Source organism: Sphaeramia orbicularis, chromosome 7 (genome assembly GCF_902148855.1).
Source record: "Sphaeramia orbicularis chromosome 7, fSphaOr1.1, whole genome shotgun sequence".
NCBI lineage: Eukaryota > Metazoa > Chordata > Actinopteri > Kurtiformes > Apogonidae > Sphaeramia > Sphaeramia orbicularis.
In genome coordinates this window covers 29107035-29130819 of record NC_043963.1, presented here as the reverse complement: position 1 = coordinate 29130819, position 23785 = coordinate 29107035, and the positions used below count along the sequence as shown (strand labels likewise).

General features: G+C 35.3%; 1 protein-coding gene across 3 annotated transcripts in view; it reads left to right on the top strand.

Annotated features, from left to right (window-relative positions):
- LOC115422301 (IQ motif and SEC7 domain-containing protein 1-like) overlaps positions 1–23785 on the top strand; it is a 134976-nt gene that overhangs the window by 42872 nt on the left and 68319 nt on the right. For all 3 annotated transcript variants that reach the window (XM_030138546.1, XM_030138545.1, XM_030138552.1), the window contains one exon: positions 211–318. In XM_030138546.1, coding sequence (XP_029994406.1) covers positions 211–318 — 108 coding nt within the window. The remainder of the gene's footprint in view (positions 1–210; positions 319–23785) is intronic.

The following is a 23785-nucleotide window of genomic DNA, read 5'->3' as shown; positions in this document are numbered from 1 at the left end:
GAAACGGTCGGCCTCATGTGTGAAATATTAAGCTCATGCTGTGGAAAAAATCACAAAGTCACCAAACCCCAAAGGAAAACCTCCTTGGGAAATGAATGATTATAATGCGGGGCAGTCATTTCTCTTTGGAGGTTTTCTTTTACATTTACCCTTTCATGTCAGGAACCCAGGAAGTGTATTTTCTTCTAATAAGAATGTGTCCTTCTGTAGGAGACATGCCTCCTTACCTGTCGACGTTGCACAGAATCCTGGGAGGTTAGTGTCTGCAGGCTGCAGGAGAGTCGCCCCCTGCCGCAAGTGGAAGTCTGCATCCTTTGGGTACAGTAAGATGTTGTTCTTTAATGATTACATGCACAGTGTTTAATTTATCCCATGAGCTCCACTGCATTCCCAGCACCATAGCAGAGCAGTGTTTTGTTTTTTTTTTCCATCTTGTCACAACTCATGTTCATGGTCTGGTAATTAGCCTTTTCACGACAGATGGGTTGTGACAGTTTCACAGTTTAGAACTTTGTTTGTGTCTTTGCAGCTGTTCTCTCCGGCCATCAGCCTTTTATGACACAGCAGTTTCGGTTCTGCGGCGTTGTCTTCTAGATGACCAAATGTACTGTAGGAGGAGCTCATTAGGTTTTAGTCTAATGGAATATGATGCCAGAGAATATGAACCTTCATTGCTCCTCATTACCCATCAGCCTGTGCTGCGCTTGAAGCTCGAGAGATGTGCAGAGGCAGTCTCATCTCTGGGACAGACTTAGGGGGCTTCAAAGGGCTGGAGAGAGTTTCAAAGACGCCTCCTATTGCTTTGTGCTTCATCATCAAATAGCAATGTCTGCCTAATCCATAGCCTACTTTTGGCTCATGTGCAGCCCAAAAATAAATCCCAGTGCATAGTGGGAATGTGTTCTATTTTTAAAGAGCAGTGCTCAGAGGTTTCTGATGAGTAAGAACATCTGCAGCAGTGTTTTATTGCACTGTTGCATAAATGAGGAATTCTATTTCTCGCTGATTAATACTTAACCCAATTGTGTTTTTATTTATTTGTCCTGTGTGGTTGTTCCTCAATATGTAATTTTGGAGCACAGCTGAAGGCTAATAGGTTAAATGGATCATGACAGTAAACGAGATGACAGCTACAATCAGAGTTTGACTCCGCTGCTTTGTTTGTCTGTGTTTGGGCGTCTCCATTTAATACAGACACATCGTTATAATAGGCTGCTAATTACCAGAAGATAACACAGCAACGGGAGCATGCATCCATTAAATACTTGATCATGTCGACACTGTTGATTTGTTTTTGATGGTTCATTGAATCGTTGTAGCCCGCAGGTTATCATTTATCAGTTTTTCTTTCGTAAAGTTGATCTCAGCCTATTGACTAGAATATTGTATACTACACTGAATGTATTGCATTTTAACCCATAAAGACCCAAACATCCACCGTCAACCAGAATCATATACTGATCTAAAATGTTTAACACCTGTTGATCCATTAATTCTATCAATACATGTAAATAATTGGTGTAAAATGCAGTTTTTCATCTTTTCATGGTCATCAGATAACCATTTGGATGTTGAGAGGCTCTGTAGTGAACGTGGAAACACCGTCATCTTCTACAATATTGATTCACCAGTAAAGCCCATGGAGTTACATCAATGACAGTGGATGGAGACACTTGTTTTTATGTTCTGTTATTGATATATTTGGTGAAAAAGTCACTTCTTCCTCACTTTTCTCTCTTTCTGATATAATAACCCTTAGCTTTAATGAACATCTATATGACTTGTGAATTAAATATAGGAAAATACATGATTTACATTGAAAAAGGCAAAAAATACATATGATAATATTACAATAAATGGAGATAAATCACAAAAAAAAGGTCAAATATAGAGAAAAATTTTGTCAGGAACTGCCGCAAAAGTAGCCCTGGGTCTTTATGGGTTAATGTAAATAACAACATTGATTCATCAGTAAAACCCATGGAGTTGAATCAATAACAATGGATGCAGATGCTTATTTTTGTATTCAGTTACTGATATCTTTGCTTAAAAAGTCACTTTTTTTTAGTTTTCTTTGTTTTTTTTCTTTGTTTTTTTTCTCCCTCAACTTTAATCTGAGCTTTTATGAACATCTACATGATCAATATAGTCAAATACAGGAAAATACATGATTTTCCCTGAAAAAAGCAAATACAGAGGATAATATTAGAATAAATGGTGATAAATTATTTATGAATCTAGAGGAAAATTGATTTGGGAATTGACACAAAAGTAGCACCGGGTCTTTATGGGTTAATGGACTGTTCAACAACTGTAACAGGTTCTACTGAAAGTTTGTTGAAAATTGAGCTGAAACGAGGAGCAATTCTTTATTTTAAAGGCCTGACATAGCTGTTATTCCTCCCGTCGGGCTGTTTTTTGTGACTTTATGTCCTGTTTTTAGACAGGAAGACAAGACAAAGGTCGTGGGCCAGACTTGAATCCAGGATGTTGCAGTTATGCAGTTTGTGGTCGACGCCAATGTCATATTTCTTATATCGGGCATAAGCCGTGAAAAAATATGTGTAAAAGCAATATTGCTTTTGAATGATTGATGTTTCGATTGCATTTTCTGACTGAGTTTGTGTGGCATTTGTCGGAGGGGTGGAAATGAAATATTCATCATTTTGCCATTCTGAGCTGCCATGTTGTGCCCTAAATCATTCCACTTGAGTTAGGTGTATATTGAGTAAGCACACTGGAGATTTTTAAAGGAAGTGAGTATTTGTATTTAGAGTATTTGTATTTGCTTCACTTCAAAAATACTTGCAAAATGATCTTCCTTGGATTTAGTCATTACAGCCCAGTTATTTTAAGCCTCTGTTATCGTCAGATATCTTTGCATCATCTAAAAGAAATTCCTGCAGACTTTGGGAACTGAGTTAAAGTCAGTATTAAGAATTAATGGGGAAAATTTGGTGTCAGAGCAGTGAGGATCACAGACAGAGACTCACTCATCATGCTTAGTGCCAGAGTTGGGGTGATCTCTGGGGACGGCCAATCACATTCAGAGCAGGCAGAGCGGCTTCTAGACTGTAATAGCAGAAACATACCCCAGGGATCGACTTGAATCATTCCTTCTGTTCTATATTTTTTTCTTCACCTCTCTTTTCTTGTTTGTCCTCCTCGTGTTAGGCTCTGTACCTCATTTTTCCTTCTCTCTTTCCCTTCTCTCTGCTTCAAGCCCCAGCAACAAGGCAAAACCATGCAGAAGTAGGTTGCTGCAGCTTAGATATTGCCGCTTAAGTCCTTTTTCTGGATGGTTTTGACTTCATTTAGGGAAAAAAAGTCATGTAGTTTTCACACCAGTTGTTATGATAAGCTGCTAATGTGGTCAGCAGATGCAACGTGAAATAAAAAATGCTGAGTAGTACAAGCATAATCTACCTATCACTATTATTTTGACAACTTCCGAATAAATTTTTATCTACAATTAAACTTTCGTAAATGGTTTATCAATATTATTCTCTACATTTAGCATTTTTTTTCTGTATTTAATTTACTGATCATGTAGAAGTTCATAAAAATTCAGAGTAAATTCAAAGGAATTACATTAAAACGGAGAAAACTGAGGAGCAAAATATAACCATTCACTATCATTTGTCAATCTGTATGTTTTACTGGTGAAACAGTGTTTTAGCAAATTTATTACAGAGCCTCTGAAAGTCCAAAAAAGACAAATCTGATACTGCTGAAAAGCAGACAAACTGCATTTTATCTCAATAATTTAAATATGTTGATAGGATGGAAGAATATATTGATATGAAGGGAAGGAAAATTGATAGTTTTGTGTAATATACAAGACAGATTATACACGGGCATGGTTAAGTGGTTACAACAAACTGTTCAGATGATAATGAGTCAACCTACATTTACCTGGCATATAAGTATAATACATGGATGGAAAGGGTGTTTCTAGTACTGAGGCCATGTAAAGACGTTTGTCAATTTCAACCATTTTCACCGAAATCTTTATGAAAAACCTCTCAGTTACATAGGGTAAAAAAAAACTACATTAAAAATTGGTACATTTTTCAGCATATCAAAAGTTGCTGTTTTCACTTGAAGTTGCCAATATTAACATTACCATAGTGTCAGGTATATTGTTGACTGCAACTCCTGCAATTTAGGTGAAAAAAAAAAAATCGGTCTAGGATTGGGGGATATCAATATGAAGGGAAGTCTGGTTACGAAGGATAAATTCTCAAGTCCTCAAGGCTGGTAATCAAAATGATCTGTCAAGCACAAATGATTTAATATTATCCCAGTATCATGTGAGCGTTATAGTCGGATGGTGAATTGTGGATGTGTTTTATAGTATACAGGGGAAAAACATAAGATTCAAGACAACGGGATTATTGTATATAAGGGGGAAGTATTGACACATTCATTTGAAATTGTAAAACTATTTATTAGTTGTGTAAAAACTATAAAATTGTATGTTGATGTAGGGAATCATTTCCAGCCATCCGAGCCAGGTCTTCAGCACGGTCCCAGATATGAAAGGAGTAGCCGGGTATGGAGTGAAAAGTTAATATAGCGAGTGTGCCAGCCAGGACTTATACTGACAGAAAATTAATATAAAAATGATGAATAAGTATAAATAATATTTAAAACCTATAATCATTAAGGTTGCAATATAAACCAGTACAAATGAGACAAAAATGTAAATGTGGATGTCAAATGTAGTCTTTTAAAACAACGAAAATCCATCGGCTCTCTTGTAGATGTCATTTAGAAACAGTAAAGTTGGTTTTAGGACTCCCAAACAGTTATGCATCAGGTACAAATGACAAAATAAATCTATCTTAAATTTTTTTTTCACCCAATATTCATAGTCCCCTAACTGTGCCCACACATTTAGAGGTATATTTGTTTTTGCGGACTTTGTAAAAATATATAAATCTAATGCACAGATGATTCAATATCTATTTAGAAGCACTAAACAAATGCAGGTCAAGGCCATGAAAATATGATAAAGAGAAGGAGCCCAACAAAACTGCCGACAGCAAGCCAGTGGCAACAGGAAGAAACTTTATAGAAGAAAAAAACCTCTGACAGAACCGGGCTCCAGGTAGGCGGCCATCTGCCTCTCCCAGTTGAGGTGAGTGTAACGAGGAGATAGAAAAGAACAGGATAGAGACAGAACAACAAACAAAGGTGACACTGAACGACACAGTCAGACACTGAAGTCCAGAACTAGAGCTCCAGAGCCACAGATACCTGCAGAAATGAGCGGGAAGAGAGAGGACAGAAAGGAAGAAGCATCAGCTAATGGGAGAGGGAACACTCAATGTTAGTGACATATAATAGGAACATATAGAAATACATGGAGATAGAGAGGGCTTTTTATCCAGCACACAATGAATGCTGCCATCGAATTGCAATTCAGGCTTTGTCCCCATCTGGGTTTAATAATGGTGAAAACCATCTGAAGTGCAATCCAACTTACTGTGGGATTCAGCGCATATGCTTTTTTTTTTAACCCATAAGGACCCAGTTCTATTTTTGTGTGCAGTTCCACATTATTTTTTTCTCTCTATTTAACCTTTCTTATGTGATTTACCACCATTTATTCAAATATTCTCCTCTATATTTTGTGTTTTTTCAGTATAAACCTGGTATTTTTCTATATTTAATTTACTGATGATATTGGACTTTTGGGTTATTATATCAGAAACAAAAAAAAACTGAAGGAAAAGTGAGTTTTCCAGCAAAATATATCATTAATTGAACATAAACCAAGTGTCCATCCAGTGTCATTGATCCAACTCCATGGGTTTTACTGGTGAATCAATGTTGTAGAAGATGATGGTGTTTCCACATTCACTACAGAGCCTCTGAACTTCCAAATGGGTCATATCTGATGACCATGAAAAGATGACAAACTGCATTTTACACCAATTATGTACATGGGTGCTTCTATGGAACTGGTACCTAAAATAAAGGACAGAGGGGCTAAAAATCAAACCAGATGCAGACTAATGTTATAAAGCAAGTTTGGAAGCACTTTGGGTCTATTTTAAAAATACATCTTTACTGAGATAAAAGAAACTGTTTTTCAGATAAAACACATTTTTATTTGACACACGCATACAAAAATCTGCATGTAACACAGTAAAAAGGACCCAAAAATTACACACTGCTATTTTTTTTCAATATGTGTTTATTCTTTCACAGGTACATTTTGGGAATTGAAGTAAAAATGCAAGGCAGAGTGTTTCACAAAAATGACCGCTGTTGCAAAATCAATCATGATTTATTTGTGTTTAAATGGGCAGGTTCTGCATGTAACGCAAATGGACACAATGGGTTACACATGAAACCTCAAATGAGACTGCCTATTCATGAAAAACCCGCATGTCTGGATTAGAAAAACAATAAGGATAGTCAAATTTAACACAGTGTCTGTATTTATAGTGGTATGTAAGACCATTTCAAGCCATGTTTTCAACATAATATGCACTGACACCTGGGTAGCTTTTCCTGTTCCAATTTTGGGCCTATTTTTGGCCCCAATTTTATTAAAAATTCATCAATTTTTGGATAGCTCAGAGCAAGAGTATATATTTTTCTCATTTATCTGAGGTTATCATTAGGTACATCCTGGGGTGAAATATGTCTAAATTTGGGTCTAAAAAAGCTGGCAAAGTGCCAGGTACCAAAATGAACAGAGTTTCATGGAAAGACCCACATGTATTGATAGGATTAGTGGATCAACAGGTATTAAACATTTATATAACTAGATGGTTTTGGTTGACAGTGGGTGTTTGGGTGTTTATGGGTTAATGTACCTCCCAAGTTTTGAGCGTCATATTTGAGCACATACTGTATTTCTATCAACACACGGTTGCTGCAGAGATGACGACGCCTCCAGCGCGATAGAACAACTGAACGTGAATAGAGGTGGTAGATTAAATGACCTCTATCAAGATAACGCACATAAAATCAACAAACATGTGCCCGTAAGCTGTTGAAAGTCTATCCATGCCCAGGAGTGGACTGGTGAAACCTGCAGGATGGAAATAAAGAAAAAATGAAATGTCAAATAAAGTATAAAGCATAAAAAAGATAAAGGGTAAAACTATGAAAAGTGAAGTACAGGAAGGAAATTACATTTGGTTATGAATTTTAAACTGGACATTTAAAGTCACCGTTAACTGCAGAATGAGTCAGCTGTCAGGAAAAGGTAAAAATGCTTGATTGGCTGCATATTAAGCTTTATTTGACCTGAACAGATTATGAAGGCGGTATGAGCAAATTCTAAATGAAGCAAAATCCAGATGAAAATAGTTACATTTGACTATAGTTTCATGTCCTGGTGTGTTCCTCCTTAATCAACATTTAATGTTGGGTGAATATATTAGTGCCTTCCTAATGCACATTCCTCTTAAACAGTTACTACCTTAATCTAAACATCTATGTAAATTTTAACTTAAAAAATATGTTAATGTCTTTAACTCTTTTGTTCAGACTATGAGATTCATTGCATTCATTTTCTGATGTTTCATGCCAGGCTTTATTCAACATATGTCAGATGTTTTTACTCTTTGAGCTACTTCTTGCCTTGGGTTCAGGGCTCACATGAAATAGTCACTTTAACCTTCAGAACCCATTTAGTTCCTTTTTTTTTTTTTTTATATATACATCTTTTAAAGCTGTACACATTTTTCCTTTATTTTCTTGTTGTATCTGAAGAAAAAAGAAAGACAAATACATTTCAACCCTGCAAACAGCCTAAGACTTTCTACAGTACTGGATGTTCCTTCTTGGTTAAATAAATACAGCAACAATTTGACATGTATGCAAAGAAAAGATCTTGGTCATAATAGATGCAAGAAGATGAGAATTATGTGAAAGACATAGTAAGACAAACAGGTGGCACCAAACACAACAAACCCCACTCCTTGCATGTATTTTAGCTTATTTTGGCATCGATCCAGCTGGTGTCATCATGTCTATGTGTGTGCTGATGTCAGCATATCATTTGCCTCTATATATGTGCCAAGTTTAAAGTAAATTGAAACAAAATTGATGTTTTTATAGATGTGAAATTTTGCCCATTATAAGTAAATGAAAGAAAAAAACGACTAAAAAAATTCATAAAAAATTTGAACGTTGACGTATTTTTCCCCAAAATGTAGTGACATCTATTCTGGGTTACTGGCAATATATAAACCCAATTTGGTATGAATTCAGCCAATAGTTTTGCTGCTACAGACATTTGAAATTTTGCCCATTATAAGTAAATGGGAGGAAAAAAAAGATTTTAACTAGAAGCACTCGGAGAGCGCAGACCTCCGCCAAGGCTGATCAGTGGGCCCCCCCACCCCCGATCACCCCCAAAAGTTAATCATTTCTTCCTTATCCCATTTCCAACAAATCCTGAAAATTTCATCAAAATCTGTCCATAACTTTTTGAGTTATGTTGCACACTAACGGACAGACAAACAAACCCTGGCAAAAACATAACCTCCTTGGCGGAGGTAAAAATTCATTCAAAATTTGAACTTTGATCTACTTCTCTCAAAATGTAATCAGATCTATTCTGTGTCACTGGCAATCTATAAACCCAATTTGGTATGAAGTCAACCAATAGTTCTGCTGCTGGAGTATTAACAATCAAAGAAACATACAAACCAAACCAAAAACAATACCCCTTGCCTCCGTTCGGGGGACGGGGTAAAAATACACAAGACAGACTTAAAAGATGTAATGGGACAAAAATGTTGAAATGATGTAAAAGAAGTGAAAGGCAAAAAAAAAGTCAATTCATGGCATATTTCTGTAATTTTAGATCCTCAGGAGACACCGCATTTTTCTTATGGCTCTCTTTTGAAGTTGTTGAATCACTGGTTTAAAGTGATACAGCCTAGCAGAGAAAAGAAGTGATTTGATGTCTGACAGTCGCTATAGAATATAAAGTCTTTTATCACATCATTTGTCCATTCTATATCTGTCCATCTTAACCGATTATATACTTTAAATGTGTCTGTGTTAGTTTGCAATGAGGCCTGTTATTACCAGACTCCATATCAGCATTACCTTCCACTTCCCTTCTCCCTTCCTGTTTCTTCTCCCACGTGTCAACAAAGGAAAGCTATTGTGAAAAATATCCACATTTTTGTCGCTGTAGTTATAATTATGTTGCATTTTAGCTGTGTCATTTAAACTTTTCCTTCGGTTGTATTGTCTGTATGTAACTGTTCAGCGCTCTGCAGCAGTGAGATAGATGGAGTTAATTTCCACAGGATGTGCATACATGCAAAACAATATGGCAGCATTATGCAGGAACGTATAATTACAGTGTTCACACAACAGAGAGCAAAGACACAGTTAAACATGCAGTAAAACCACAGAGCAGTGGAGGTACTTGTTTGGAGCCCATTTGGCTGAGAGAACCAGACTCCCACTAAAGCAAGCCATCTTATATGATTGTGTTTTGTACCTGCAGCCAGAAAAGAAAGTGGGTAAAGTGCCAGTGGAGTAGATGGACTGTGTCTTTTATTATTATTATTGTTAATGCCTTTTGGATCAGGAATGAGTTAATGCAGTCACAAAGAGGTGAAAGCAGGAAAGGTCTTTATGTCAGGATAGGAAAAAAATGGAAGTAGAGCAGTCGATTTAGCCAATGAGGAGACAGGATTGTGGCTTATTGTGAGATGGGATAAAGCTCTATGTACTTTACAAAGAGGAAGAGTCCGAATTCATTTGAAGGCATGCAGCTGTTTTTTGGTTTTTGTATGTTCGTGGTTATTTTTGATAGTTTTTAAAATCAATTTTATTAGATAAATATCTAAATCAGGAGTATATTGTAAACTCAAGCTGTTTTTCCTTCTGTTGATTTGGGAAATGAATAATTACTGTGGTCAGCCAGCAGTTGAATGAGCTAGAGGAGAAGAGGCCTGTGTTTTTCTCACAGCTGAAGAGAAATCCTGAATATGATATTAAAAATATTTGACACACAGATGTAGACAGAACTTATATTTTGAAATCCTAGTAAAAAAAAATATCCTACCTGGATTTAACTTGGCAAATATCTAAGAGCCATCCATTGGATAATTGCAGTACTTAATATGTTTTTAGTTGTAACAAGTTCTTTAACTGTAAGGGATGCAGTGAGAAGCTTCTCATTTCTTAAACAGTCATCAGTTTGATAGAGAGAATAAACACTGGACTGTGTCTCAATGGAAAAGGGTCAGATTGGTCTTGTTTTAGTGGGATGGGTGCATCAGAGTGAGAAGAGGGTTTTATTTAACCTTTATTCAACCAGGTAAGTCGATTTAGAACCAGTTCTCATTTACATTGACGAGTTGGCCGAGATGCAGCAAAAGAGGAAGACACAAAACAATAAGGACATAACAGAAAACATTTAAACAGATAATACATGTGATACCAACCCAGAAAGTGAGTAATATTTGCAATATTTACAGTGACATATATTAAAAAGCAAAAGGTTGAAAGCAGGTGCAATGATGTTGTACTATTGATTGTATTGAATTTTTTAAAGAGGAGAATGAATGAACTAAGCTTTAAGACAGAAAACAGAGAAGAGGAGCGACTAAAGGAGGTACGTGCTTTGGGTATGAGGAGAATGATGAAGCTACCAGAACCCAGATAATGACTGTGTTGCCAATATTAACAAATGTGTGTAGATATGATTGGGATGAAGTTGATGAAGTGATTCCTATCATGCCTAGTGCCTTTAGTACAAGCCAGAGGGTGCAGTGTTATCATCTGGGATTGTTGGTCAGGTCTACGTTTGGGATTGTTGTGTCCAGAAACTGATGGAAATAGATGGGTGCCATATAAGCAAAAAGGCAGTCCAATAAAATAGTAGCATTTGCTTTTTTTTTTTTTTTTTTTTGTAGTGGCTAGGCTCATGAAACTATGGCACACCTCCACAAATAAATAGATAGATAGATAGATAGATAGATAGATAGATAGATAGATAGATAGATAGATAGATAGATAGATAGATAGATAGATAGATAGATAGATAGATAGATAGATAGATAGATAGATAGATAGATGAGCAAACACACTATACATAAACAATTATAATAATATAAACAGACCTGGATAAAAAAAAAATAATTATAAAAAAGGATAATTAAACTGTAAGGTCCAAAAAAAAAACTATTTTTCATTATGATGAACATGCAAAATGTCATTTAACATATTTATCTGTTTCCACACCTCAAAGTTTACATGTTTTGAACTATAACATGCTTAAGATTGCTCGATGTTCAGTTAATTTTGGGAACTTTATAGACACCTGCGCGTCTCATATCAGATGTATATTGCAAGATTTTATTAATTACCTCTGCTAGAAGGTATTGTGATCACTTTACTTTGTGTGTTTGTTTGTTTGTTTGTTAGCAACTTTACAGGAAAACTATTCCAACCATCTTTACCAAATTTTACCCACAGATAGGCCTAGGCCCTGGGATGAACCCATTAAATTTTGGGCCAAGTAGGTCAAAGTTCAAGGTCACAAAATCTACAATTTTCCTATCTCTTATTATTGAGCAATTTTCGAAAATTCATAAAAAATTAAAAACGACTCCGATTAGCCTCTAATTTGATAGATAGATAGATAGATAGATAGATAGATAGATAGATAGATGTCAATATGTCTATGTGTGTGGTGATGTCATCATATCAATTGCCTCTAAATATATGCTAAGTTTGGAGTAAATTGAAATTTCACCAATTATAAGTACCGTACTTTCCAGACTATAAGCCACACTCACCCTGTCTCCAACGTCTCACCATCACTTCATTGATGCCAAGCTTACGTGCAGCAGCTCTATTTCCATCTTCGTCAGCGGATTGATCGTTAGCCGAGAAAACATAAATTAGCTGCATCATTTTAAAGCTGCGGGTTCACAGTGTGTGGAAAAAAGTAGCGGCTTATAGTCCGGAAAGTACGGTAAATGGGGAAAAAAAAAGATTTTAAAAATTCATAAAAAATTGAAACTTTTACCTACTGTTCGCAAAATGTAACCACATCTATTCTTGGTCACTGGCAATGTATAAACCCAATTTGGTATGAATTCAACCAATAATTTTGCTGCTAGAATGTTAACAATCAAACAAATCGAACCAAAAACACTACCCCTTGCCTTCCCTTCGGAGGGCGGGGAAATAATAGTCAAAGATTTTAAGCAGTATAAAAGTATAAAAATATATAACTAGAAAAGCACTCGGAAAGTGCAGACATCCACCAAGGCAGATCAGTGCCCCCCCCCCCCCCCCCCCCCCCCCAGTCACCACCAAAATTTAATATTTGTTCCTTGTGGCAGTATCAACATTTCCTGAAATTTTCATCCAAATTCGTCCATAACTTTTTGAGTTGTCTTGCAGACAGACTGACAGACAGACAGACAGACAGACGCCGGCAAAAACATAACCTCCTTGGCAGAGGTAAAAAAAAATCATAAATGTTGCTAATATTAAAACTAACCCCAACACTTTGGTCCTTGCATGTTAAAAATATTAATCATGTTGCATTGTACTCTATTTAAAACAAAGTCGTCTGGTGTTTTTGCAGGAGATGCAGCCCTCTCAGTCTTCTGTGAGCGCTCTGCAATTAAACAAATATGAGTATCAGTAATTTAATGCAAGAAAAATCAACTTCCTCTATCCGTAGCAGTTTCTTCAGTTCTATTAACCATGTGGAGGAAAAAGCATGTGTTAACTGATTGAACTTGTGTAGGAGGAGATGGTGTCTGTGCAGTAGCTGCTGTATTCATCGCCTGCAGCTGCCTTCTAGTTCAGTCCTGTCCAGAGTGAAGACCTCTCTGCACCCGTCAAGCCCAGCTCAAGGCTGAATGAACGCTTTTAAATACCCATGATGCTCTCAGTCTCTCTCTCCTTTTTTCCTCCCTTCGCGACTCCTTTTTGATTCCTTTTTATTTTCCTCCAGATATTCTCTTTCTTCTTGCACTCAGTCAAAAAACATCTGCAGCTCTGTGTTCCTTCAATTGCTCAGTCGGCCGTTTTTCAGTTTCTTTCTCACCGTTTTCTCAATTAGTGAAAAGATAATTGAAAGGGCCAATTTTTTTTTTTTTTTTTTTTCTCCCTGGTTAAAGCTCTGCTAGTCTTTCCAAAAGGTTGCGAAGCTGCTAATCTGGTTCTGGCTCATTTATTAGTGCTCTGCCTTCTGATTTGGCATCTGACCATTGAAAGAGATCTGAATCAGGAGCTCCGTTTCATGTACAAATAATTCAGTCTGTATAAACATCATTCAGGTCAGTGACTGTTTGAGAACCTGTGATTATCTCCAAGCTCGCACATAATAATACTGCAGAGTTTATTGATTCGTGTGAATGGCCTGCCTTGATCACAGACCCCCATTGTGCTGCAGGGGTAAATATGGTCGACAAGTGACACGTGTAGTAAAAAGAAAGAGAGTTATTACCAAATGGGGCTGCAATAATGGCTGGGTGATAGAATAATAATTATATGTGATTTCTAGATATATGTACTATATTGTTTATGGTGTGATGGTTGTATTTATTGGCATATGCATTTTTTTTGTCTGTTATATTTACACTGTCAGCTAAAACACTTTTGTTTAATTTCACTCATGTAGATTTATCATAAATGTCTCTGCTTTTAGATGAGTGAAATGATCTGGTGTTTATGCCTGATATTCATATTATAACATATAGAGGAGATTCAAACTGCAATTAATGTCTTTTTATAATATGTTTTCATCTTGTGTCTTTTATAAATAGTTAGGGTTAAAACTAGGGGTTAGATTAACCCTGAAACCACTAATAACTGTTTCTCAGGACCATAAAACTGCCTCTAAACCAGAAATGGATGTTTATTGCAATAATTATCAGTAATGACTGATGTCTAAATGTTTATTTTTTGTTTTATTGGCTTTAGCTAACTGTAGCTGCACATAATGAGTATCTTCATTTACTGGTGAATATTTTCCAAGTTAAAATACACACCTGTCTTTTGTAGTCGTCTCCTCTTGGTCCAAATCAAGAACTAATTATAATATATATAGATAAACCTGACATCATTTCACACTGTTTTTGAATCATGGAGGAAATTTTCTATAGCTTGAAATCACAAAAAATGTCAGATTTCTTCAACTTTCACTCAGGACTAAAAATCTTTAAACCAGAAATAAATCATGATTTGACTTTTGTTAAAATGTTTTCTAGCTGAAACATTTGTGGTTTTATTGCACAACTGTAGTCACAAATAATAAGTATTTTCATTTACTGATGAATATTTTCCAAGTTAAACTACATACCTCCTTTCTGTAGCTGTCTCCTCTTGGTCCAAATCAAGAACTAAATACAAATATAGTTAAACCTGTTGTCATTTCACACTGTTATTGAATCACAGAGGAAATTTTCTACAGCCTGAAATCACGTAAACTGTCAGATTTCTTCAACTTTCACTTGGGACCAAAAATCTTTAAACCAGAAATAAATCATGATTTTACCTTTTATTGTGATAACTATCAAAAATAACTTATGTCAAAAGTGTTTCTAGCTGAAACATTTGTGGTTTTATTGCACAACTGTAGTCACAAATAATGAGTATTTTCATTTACTGGTGAATATTACTTCTGCAGCTGTCTCCTCTTGGTCCAAATCAATAACTAAATACAAATATACGTGTGTGTGTATATATATATATATATATATATATATATATATATATATATATAAACCTGACATCATTCAGGCTGTTATTAAATCATAGAGGAAATTTTTTATAGCTTGAAATCAAAAAAACTGTCAGATTTCTTCAGCTTTCACTCGGGACTAAAAATCTTTAAACCACGAATAAATCATGATTTGACCTTTATTGTTAAAATGTTTTCTAGCTGAAACGTGTGGTTTTATTGCACAACTGCACAAATAATGTGTATTTTCCTTTATTGATGAATATTTTCCAAGTTAAACTACACACCTCCTTTCTGTAGCAGTCTCCTCTTGGTCCATATCAAGAACTTAATACAAATATATATATAAACCTGATGTCATTTCATGCTGTTATTAAATCATGGAGGAAATTTTCTATAGCTTGAAATCACAGAAACTGTCAGATTTCTTCAACTTTCACTCGGGACTAAAAATCTTTAAACCAGAAGTAAATCATGATTTGACTTTTATCGTCAACATTTTTTCGCGGTGAAACATTTGTGGTTTTATTGCACAACTGTAGTCACAAATAATGAGTATTTTAATCTACTCATGAATATTTTCCAAGTTAAAACACACATCTGCCTTCTGAAGCTGTCTCCTCTTGGTCCAATCCAAGAAATAAATATAAATATTAATGAATCTGATGTCATTTCATGTTTTTTGTTTTTGTTTTGTTTTTTTATAAGTGAAGCCATTTAAACTTACATATCCAATCATATCCAGCACCAATTGACATATGTGAATCAGAATCCCATATTTAATCCTGTATGTAACCCCATACCCTACATGCCTGTGATTAGTCACAGACCTTCATTATGGGTAGAGTTTTACCAGCATAAAAACACATAGGAGTAGATGCTGAAATCTGTTATCCTCTCAGACATTATGCTCTAAGGTCATTGTACAATTTTTCCCCGGTGACGCTCGAAAACTATGAAGTACTGCTGATTTAATCACTCATAAAGCACTATATTTCTATAAAAGTAAGGACATATGAATTCTCCTGCAGCCCAAGGTAATGTCTTCATAATCAAAACCTAAGGATCTTTCACTGCCTCATACAAGAAAAATAAAAGAAAGAGAATATAGAAAGCACGGAAATGAGTCATTCCTTGTCACTATAGCTGAAGATGATTGTTTTCTTGTTGTTGTAGCTCCCATGTCCAGGTTCATGGAGCCTGTGTCATGTTTATTCCACTGCAGCACTCTCCTCTGTAAGGCCTTGACAGTATCGGAGGTCATTGGGAAAGGCCTTAACGACACAGTAAACATTTATTGTATGTGCCAGCAAACAGACATGGCTAAATGAAGGAGGAGGTTGTGTGGAAAAGCTATAGTAGGATTAAAAAAAAAAAAAAGAAGGCAGCAATGAAATCACCTTGAAAAAGCATTTTACCTCCCTCAATACAACCAATCGTACAATTTTTTTTAAAAAATTTATTGTCCCTTTTTATTTGCTACTGTTAGTATTGTAAGCTTTTGATTCTACCAGATGGGAAATCACAACAGTGGAATGATTTAATGGGCCCATGAAACAGAGGGCCCACTTTATAATGTGTCTGAACTCTTGGGAAAGCTCTCGGTCGTCTTTGATGTTTGCAGCTTCTGTTTCGTCATCAAATTTTCTAAGAGTTAATTACTGCTCCATGCTGCGCTGTGAAGCTGGATCACTGCAACACACAGTTTCAATTCTTGAGTGAATACTTCCATGAGGCTCATGATAAGTTTCTCTGACTTTAAGTAACAGACGAGGAGGAAAAGGGTCTTTTTGTAGTTTTTACTTCACTTGTTTTGCTGCTTTTGTTCTGTTAGGCCAGAGGAGAAATGCACAAGTACTTTTATGTGCATACCATCCTGAAATTAATAATGAATAACTTTAATAATCTTGTTAAAATTATTGTTTTATTCATTTTTATCAGAAAGAACAGAAACAAACCAATAAATATGTACACAAGAAACAAAAGCTAGCATCAGAGATTAAACAAAACCACAGCCATGAAATCCTAACCGTTTTCATCAGCTCAGTGCCAGCCCGTGACAGAGTAAAAAAGCCATATAAGGCAAACGAGAACCATAAATAAAATAAATCACACTGAAGTATTGATGCTGTCAAAGGCACGGTGGTTAAGTGGTTAACCCCTGTTTGGCATGGTGTCCTTGAATAAAATACAGGGCATTGCTAAAATAAAATCTCAACAATCTCAGTTGTTTCCTATAAAAACTGAATAATTTTTGCACAGATTTGGGCACCAAAAATCTACTTTATTATGCAACTTTGCATTGGATTATTACGACCCTCTCACTTGTCTGCTCATCAGAACCTAAACCACCAAAACTACAGGGTGTCCCATAAGTCTTCATACATTGGAGACATAATACATTCCATACATATATGGTTCTAAATATGTATTTCTTTATATTTCTTCTTTATAGTTCTTCAGCAGTGGAGGACACGCATTGAAATGTGTTCCCGACAAAATGGCAGTCATATAGAGCATATTATATAAATAAAAATGGTTTATGTCAAGAAACGTTTATTTTTCCTATGTATGGAGACTTATGGGACACCCTGTACATCTGGACAATGGCTAGTAGGGGTGGGAATTGAAACCCGGTTCCAGTTGATCAGATCCATTGGAATTATACACCTCCACCATTATCAATTCTTCTTAACGATTTTCTCATTTCTCAGTACGACATTTTCTGGTTTTCCTTATGTTGCGTTGCAGTACATTCAGTGTTTCATCTACTCCCGTGTCCTGCCTCCTAGACGCATAAAATTACAAAAGAACGCAAAAAAAAAAAGGAACAAATGAGTCCCAGGGGACGCAAAGATAAAAAAAAAAATTCATTCATTCATTCATTCATTCATTTCATTCATTTATTTGTTTATTTTGCGTATTTACAGAATACTTGCAAGTTCAAATATTCCAAAATCATTCATTTACACTCGAAAAGGAGTGGGAAGAAGAAAAACTTATCTAATCCCACCCCCATTCTCATCATCAAATAACTTAACATACTAACATTTTAAATACTCACTCCTGTCTTTAGACTTCAAGCCAGAACAATGAACAAAATAGGCCTATACCAAATTAGAATAAACTCAATCGACAGTATTTACATTGTATAACCAAAATGTGTGTGAAAATTAGAAACAAAGTACATTCCTGGTGATGTTACCACGGGTAACGGTTAACTGTTAACTTACATTATAATAATTACATACCAACAATTTACAAATTTACTCATACCAGTTCAAATGGGCCCAAATGAGTGAGCTTCAACTTTACAAAGGCACTTGATATCTGGAAAAAACAAAAGGAGAGGAGGCTTCGCACGCACCACACGATTCCTGAACAGTTTTTACCCCACAGCCTTAACTACACTGAACAATGAACTCAACCTTTTAAGTATAGACATTTTTAACTGCACTATTTTGTAGATTGCACTGCATACATTGGGCACTGACGTGATGTGTGTAACGTATTGCTTTGTGATAAAGAAGGAGGTGGATGTGTGAGGGAATGAATGAATGGATGTTGATATGTGAGTGATATAGTGACATATTTTGTTTTCATTATATATTTTTATAGTTATTATCACTATTTATTACTATTACTACTTTTGAGTCCATATCCTGATAGTGTACCTAAATTTCATTGTACATTCTGTATAATGACAATCAAGTATCTAGTCTTATATTATATTATCTTATATTATCTTTTTGAACTGCAGAAAATTAAACAGAAATCCAGTGACTGACCCCCAGAGTAACTGGACCATATTCCACTGTTCGAATTTATCTGTCACTCACCAGGAGTGAACCACTGACCAGTTTGCATCAGGTCACCCTAACATGTTTTAAAATCCTCATTCTTTCAAAAATATTTACATTTGTTCATTAAACAGCAACGGAAAATATGATTGTGTTTCACTTTCTGTTTGTGTGTGTACAATGGTGTCTATGTGTGACATTGTGAATGATTCAATATGGAAAATGGTCAAATGAGCTTCACTATGACCTGCCAAACTACTTTTTTTCTCACTCAGGAATCAATAGGAGAATTAATAAGGAACTGGATTTGTAAGCAGAATTGACAATGGCATTGGAATTGATAAAATCCTTTCAGTTCCCACCCCTAACGGTTAGGTAGGGTATGCTAAACATCAAGATGTTTTCTGTCCCTGCCCAATATAGGAGGAAATCTCTGATAAAAATGTGTATGTGTGTATGTATGTTGTGTGTGTTTGATCATCAAAGTCTGATGCTTCTTATCAGGATTTGACTATACTGGGCTAAAAAAAAAAAACAAAAAAAACATTTATGAGAAATTGGTAGTAATTGTGTATCACTGAACATGCACAGTTGCAAAGTGGAGTGGGATTTGCATTTTTATGATGCTTTTTGTACAGAATAGACTAAAAGGAAGCACCTGTGATGCATATTTCTGTACCATGCATGTGGCTATATTTCTCACTTCTTGAAATAAAATGAAAAACTATAGTGTTCATTTTTTGAGATGCCCTGTACAAATGTTCCACCAGACAAGTACATACAGTATGATTATTCGCGCTTAAACATATTGGCCCTCCATTTACTTCAATCATATGTTTTCTGTTTATAGAGGGATAAACACTTTACTTCCAAAGCATGACATGAGTTGCTACAGGGCTACCATTTTAACAGGACAGAACTGAGACCCACAACACAGTAAATAAACAAGCTCCACAGCCGTTAGATTCCTAATTAATAGAATTATGAGACTATCATCAGCTTAGATAGAACTTAAATTAATACTAATGCACAAATGGAAACATCTGAGTCACTTAAAATGTAAATTAAATACCAATTTGTTAAAAAATTGGATGATTAATTTACAAAAAATTAACTTACAAAACCGCTTGTTTTAGATTCCTGGTTTGGTTTTGTAGCTGCTACACCTCAGTGCCCATTCTCACTAACCTATTCTAAGATGTCTCTTTTTATGTCTACATTTCTGTCATTAAATGAACTACTCCCCACTCCTTATATTCAGGTGTAACTCTACTTTTCCATTTATGAAGGATTATGCCTACTATATGAACCACTCTCAGACTGATTTAATAACTTCTCTCGAGAATGAAAGGAACATGTCTTTTACATTTGCAGTTAAACCCATTTTATCAAGACAGACAGATGTAAAACACTAAGGATCTTATTGCTGAACCTCTATTTGAGTAAATCAGCCTATATTAAGAATTATAGTAGCCTGAGCATATGTTTCAGTATTAACTTCAAATCCTATTAGAATCCTTTTACCTTTTACCTTTGCTTTAGATAAAGCTCTATCCAGGTTATACTGCCCTTATTTAAAGGCAGGAGCATGTGAGTCTGTGTGGAAGCCTAAGATTACCTCCACTGGTTGTATACTATGTCATAATACCTAAGATGTCCCTTGACATACTATTATCACTGTAATGAAGTCACATACCGGTAGAATGAGCAGCAGAGCCTTAAACCCACAGCAGCCCGCAAACCCCATCAGTAACTGTCCATGACATTATCTATGACATGGTCATCCATAAACACATAGTACATGTCTAAAATATGAATTAGTTTTTTTTTTTTTTTTAATCAGGCTGGATAAAAGAGCCCTGTTACAATCTGCTGCCTGCATTCATGAAAAATCCATCCTAGTTATAGCACAATGTGTGTTTGTTTCTTTTCCTCTGAAAGGCAGTGGCTTGTGTATCAGTCAAGGCTGAACAAGTGCAATGTGTCTGTAGTAAATGCATCCCCTTCAGCAGTAATGAAAAGACACCCAGATGTCTGGCGACAGTGCACAGGTGTTACATTTCAAGACAAGATCATGTGTGACATTAGTGTGATTTTCAAAGCCTGTAGGTGATACAAGCGAATCGATTGTGCCTCGAGTCCATGCAAACGTGTCTTAGCATCTTTTTCTCTCACTACTGCTTTGCTTTCTCTCTATTACCCGCTGCCACTTTCCCTGGTAAATTAGATATAGTGAGAGATTAGTAATATTGTGCAGTTTTCTCACATAGCTTATCCTTTCATCAGCTCCATGCCACAGTAATATCAGGCCTCCGAGTGCTTCAGATCTATCTCCCAGTCTGATAGGAGGCATTTGCAATTCCATAGCTCAGTATCGCTGCTCAGATCGAGCACAGGGAAGGCTCAGAGGGATGAGGTGAGGGAGCAAGGAGTAGCACACTTCTCCACAGGAAATAAGGCTGGAGAGTATGATTGCTTGTTCTCAGCTCTACTGCTCAGGAAGAGGGATTTATATGCGTATGAGCAATGAGATATTAAACAGATGCGGCAGCTGTTTGTATGATCTGTTTGTGTGGGGGTGAAAACCCAAGCGAGTGGGGTGAAGAAAGTGCAGATTACAAGATGACAGGGGGATTAAGGAAGCAACAATAGTAGTTTTTTCATTAGAGGTCATAAAACACGTAGATGAAACATGCAAAAATGGTACAAGATAAAGGGTCTGTGGAGTGGCTTTTTGTATCGCTCTTGTATGTGAGATTACAAATTGATGGAATAATAAATATTAAATTGGCCTTTGACAAAAGATTTACATGTATTATGTAAAAAAAAAAAAGCAGGTTTCATTCTTTTTTAAATTTTCATCCAGGAGGAATGATTCTGTTCTGTCAATGTTGGTGTTCCTGCCTTCTCTGCTGTAATAAGAAATCGGTTCATAGATATATGTGTAAGATGTTGTGATCTGAAAATGGTTATTTGGCCCTCAGCTAATCTTTGAGCTCATGCTGGTCTAAGTCTGGCATTCTTCTCCATATATAAATGTTCTAACACTGACACAAATGTTATTGTAGTGTCATTATCATTTTAGCTTTTTTTAAATTTAAATTTAATTTAGTTTCCTCAATTGATACCTTTATAAATAGTATCCTTAACCCTTGAAGACCTAAATAGCCACTATCAGCTGAAAACATCTGGGTCCGATCAAGTGGTAACACGTGGACACATTTTGTGTTCAACAGTCTCTGTCATGTTAGCAGAGTAACTTATATGCATGTATATATGTATATATTTGAGAAGGTATTTATAAGCAGTTAAACATTATGTTCAACAAAATTTGGGGAAATAAAATTTTTAGATGAAAAATGTCAAATTACTGCTCGGTAACAAGTGGACTTCAAGTTTTTAAACTTTACACAAACATTCAAAACATGTGGTTCTCGACAGAAATTGATATCAAGAAGGACAAAACATTTTAGATATTATGTTCAACTGTGCTGAAAATAAATTTTGGAGTAAAATATTGAAAAGTCTGTTTTATTGACATGAGAATGTGGTCATATGTGAACAGGTTACCATAGTAACACGTGGACAACTCTTTACCGTTGTATGCATCACCCAAAATGTATCAAAAGATCATTACTTTCTGAAAGTTTGACTCAAATATCTGAATTATAAGTAACTTGAAAATTAAAAATTGGTATTTTTGTGGTAACAGGTGAAATCACAAATGCTCAAACTCATAAATATCAATAATATTGACTAAATAATGGAAATCTAATACTTGAAGCTTAACAATCATCTATATAATCAACAGACTGAATATGTTTAAAATTTTTTTTTAGATATAATTTATAATTTAGATACAATTTTTAGCGTCAAATTTGAGCTATTTACATATGTATATTGTAAATGTGTAAATGTTCTAACAATGACACAAATGTTATTGTAGTGTCATTATCATTTTAGCTTTTTTTAAAATTTAAATTTAATTTAGTTTCCTCAATTGATACCTATATAAACAGTATCCTTAACCCTTGAAGACCTAAATAGCCACTATCAGCTGAAAACATCTGGGTCTGATCAAGCGGTAACACGTGGACACATTTTGTGTTCAACAGTCTCTGTCATGTTAGCAGAGTAACTTATATGCATGTATTATACATATTTGAGTAGGTATTTATAAGCACTTGAGCATTATGTATAACAAAATTTGGAGAGATAAAATTTTTAGCTGAAAAATGTCAAATTACTGCTCGGTAACACATGGACTTGAAACGGATGTTGATTTTTTAAGCTTTACGCAAACATTCAAAACATGCGGTTCTCGACAGAAATTGATATAAGTAGGACAAAACCTTTTAGATATTATGTTCAACTATGCTGAAAATACATTTTGGAGTAAAATATCGAAAAGTCTCGAAAAGTTTTATTGACAAGGTTGCCATAGTAACACGTGGATGACTCTTTACCATTGTATGCATCACCCCAAATGGATCAAAAGATCATTACTTTCTGAAAGTTTCACTCAAATATTGCAATTATAAGTAACTTGAAAATTAAAAATCGGTATTTTTATGGTAACACAAAGACAAGGCCTTTTAAGCAACTCACAAATGTTCAACTGATAAATATCAATAATATTCACAAAATAATGAAATATTTGAAACTTAATCATTTATTTAATCAACAGATTGAATACATTTTTAAGTTTTTTAGATATAATTTTTAGCGTCAAATTTGAGCTATGGTTATGGTATTAAAAGTACAATCGCTAAAATTGGTTGTAACTTTTATTTGACGAGTGGTATTTTAAAAAGGCTAACAGTTCCATAAAATAGAGATCTTGAGCTAAAAAAGATCCCACTTGATAGATAATGTGTGCAAATTTACTTTTTCATGTTGAGGTTCATTTTCACTTGATCGGACCCATCTACTGATCTAAAATGCTTAGTAACTGTTGAAACACTAATCCTATCAGTAGATGTAAATAATTCAGGTAAAATGCAGTTTCTCAGCTTTTCACCATCATCAGATATGACCCATTTGGACGCTCAGACACTCCGTAGTGAATGTGGAAACACTGTCATGTCTATGTCTACAACATTCATTCACCAGTAAAACCCATGGAGTTTGACAAATGACAGTGATTGTAGATGCTTGTTTCTATGTTCAGTTAATATATTTTGCTTAAGAAGTCACTTTTTCTTCAGGTATCTATAAAAATAATAATGATAACTTCTGAATTTACTCTGAGCTTTTATGAACATCATCATGATCAGTAAATTAA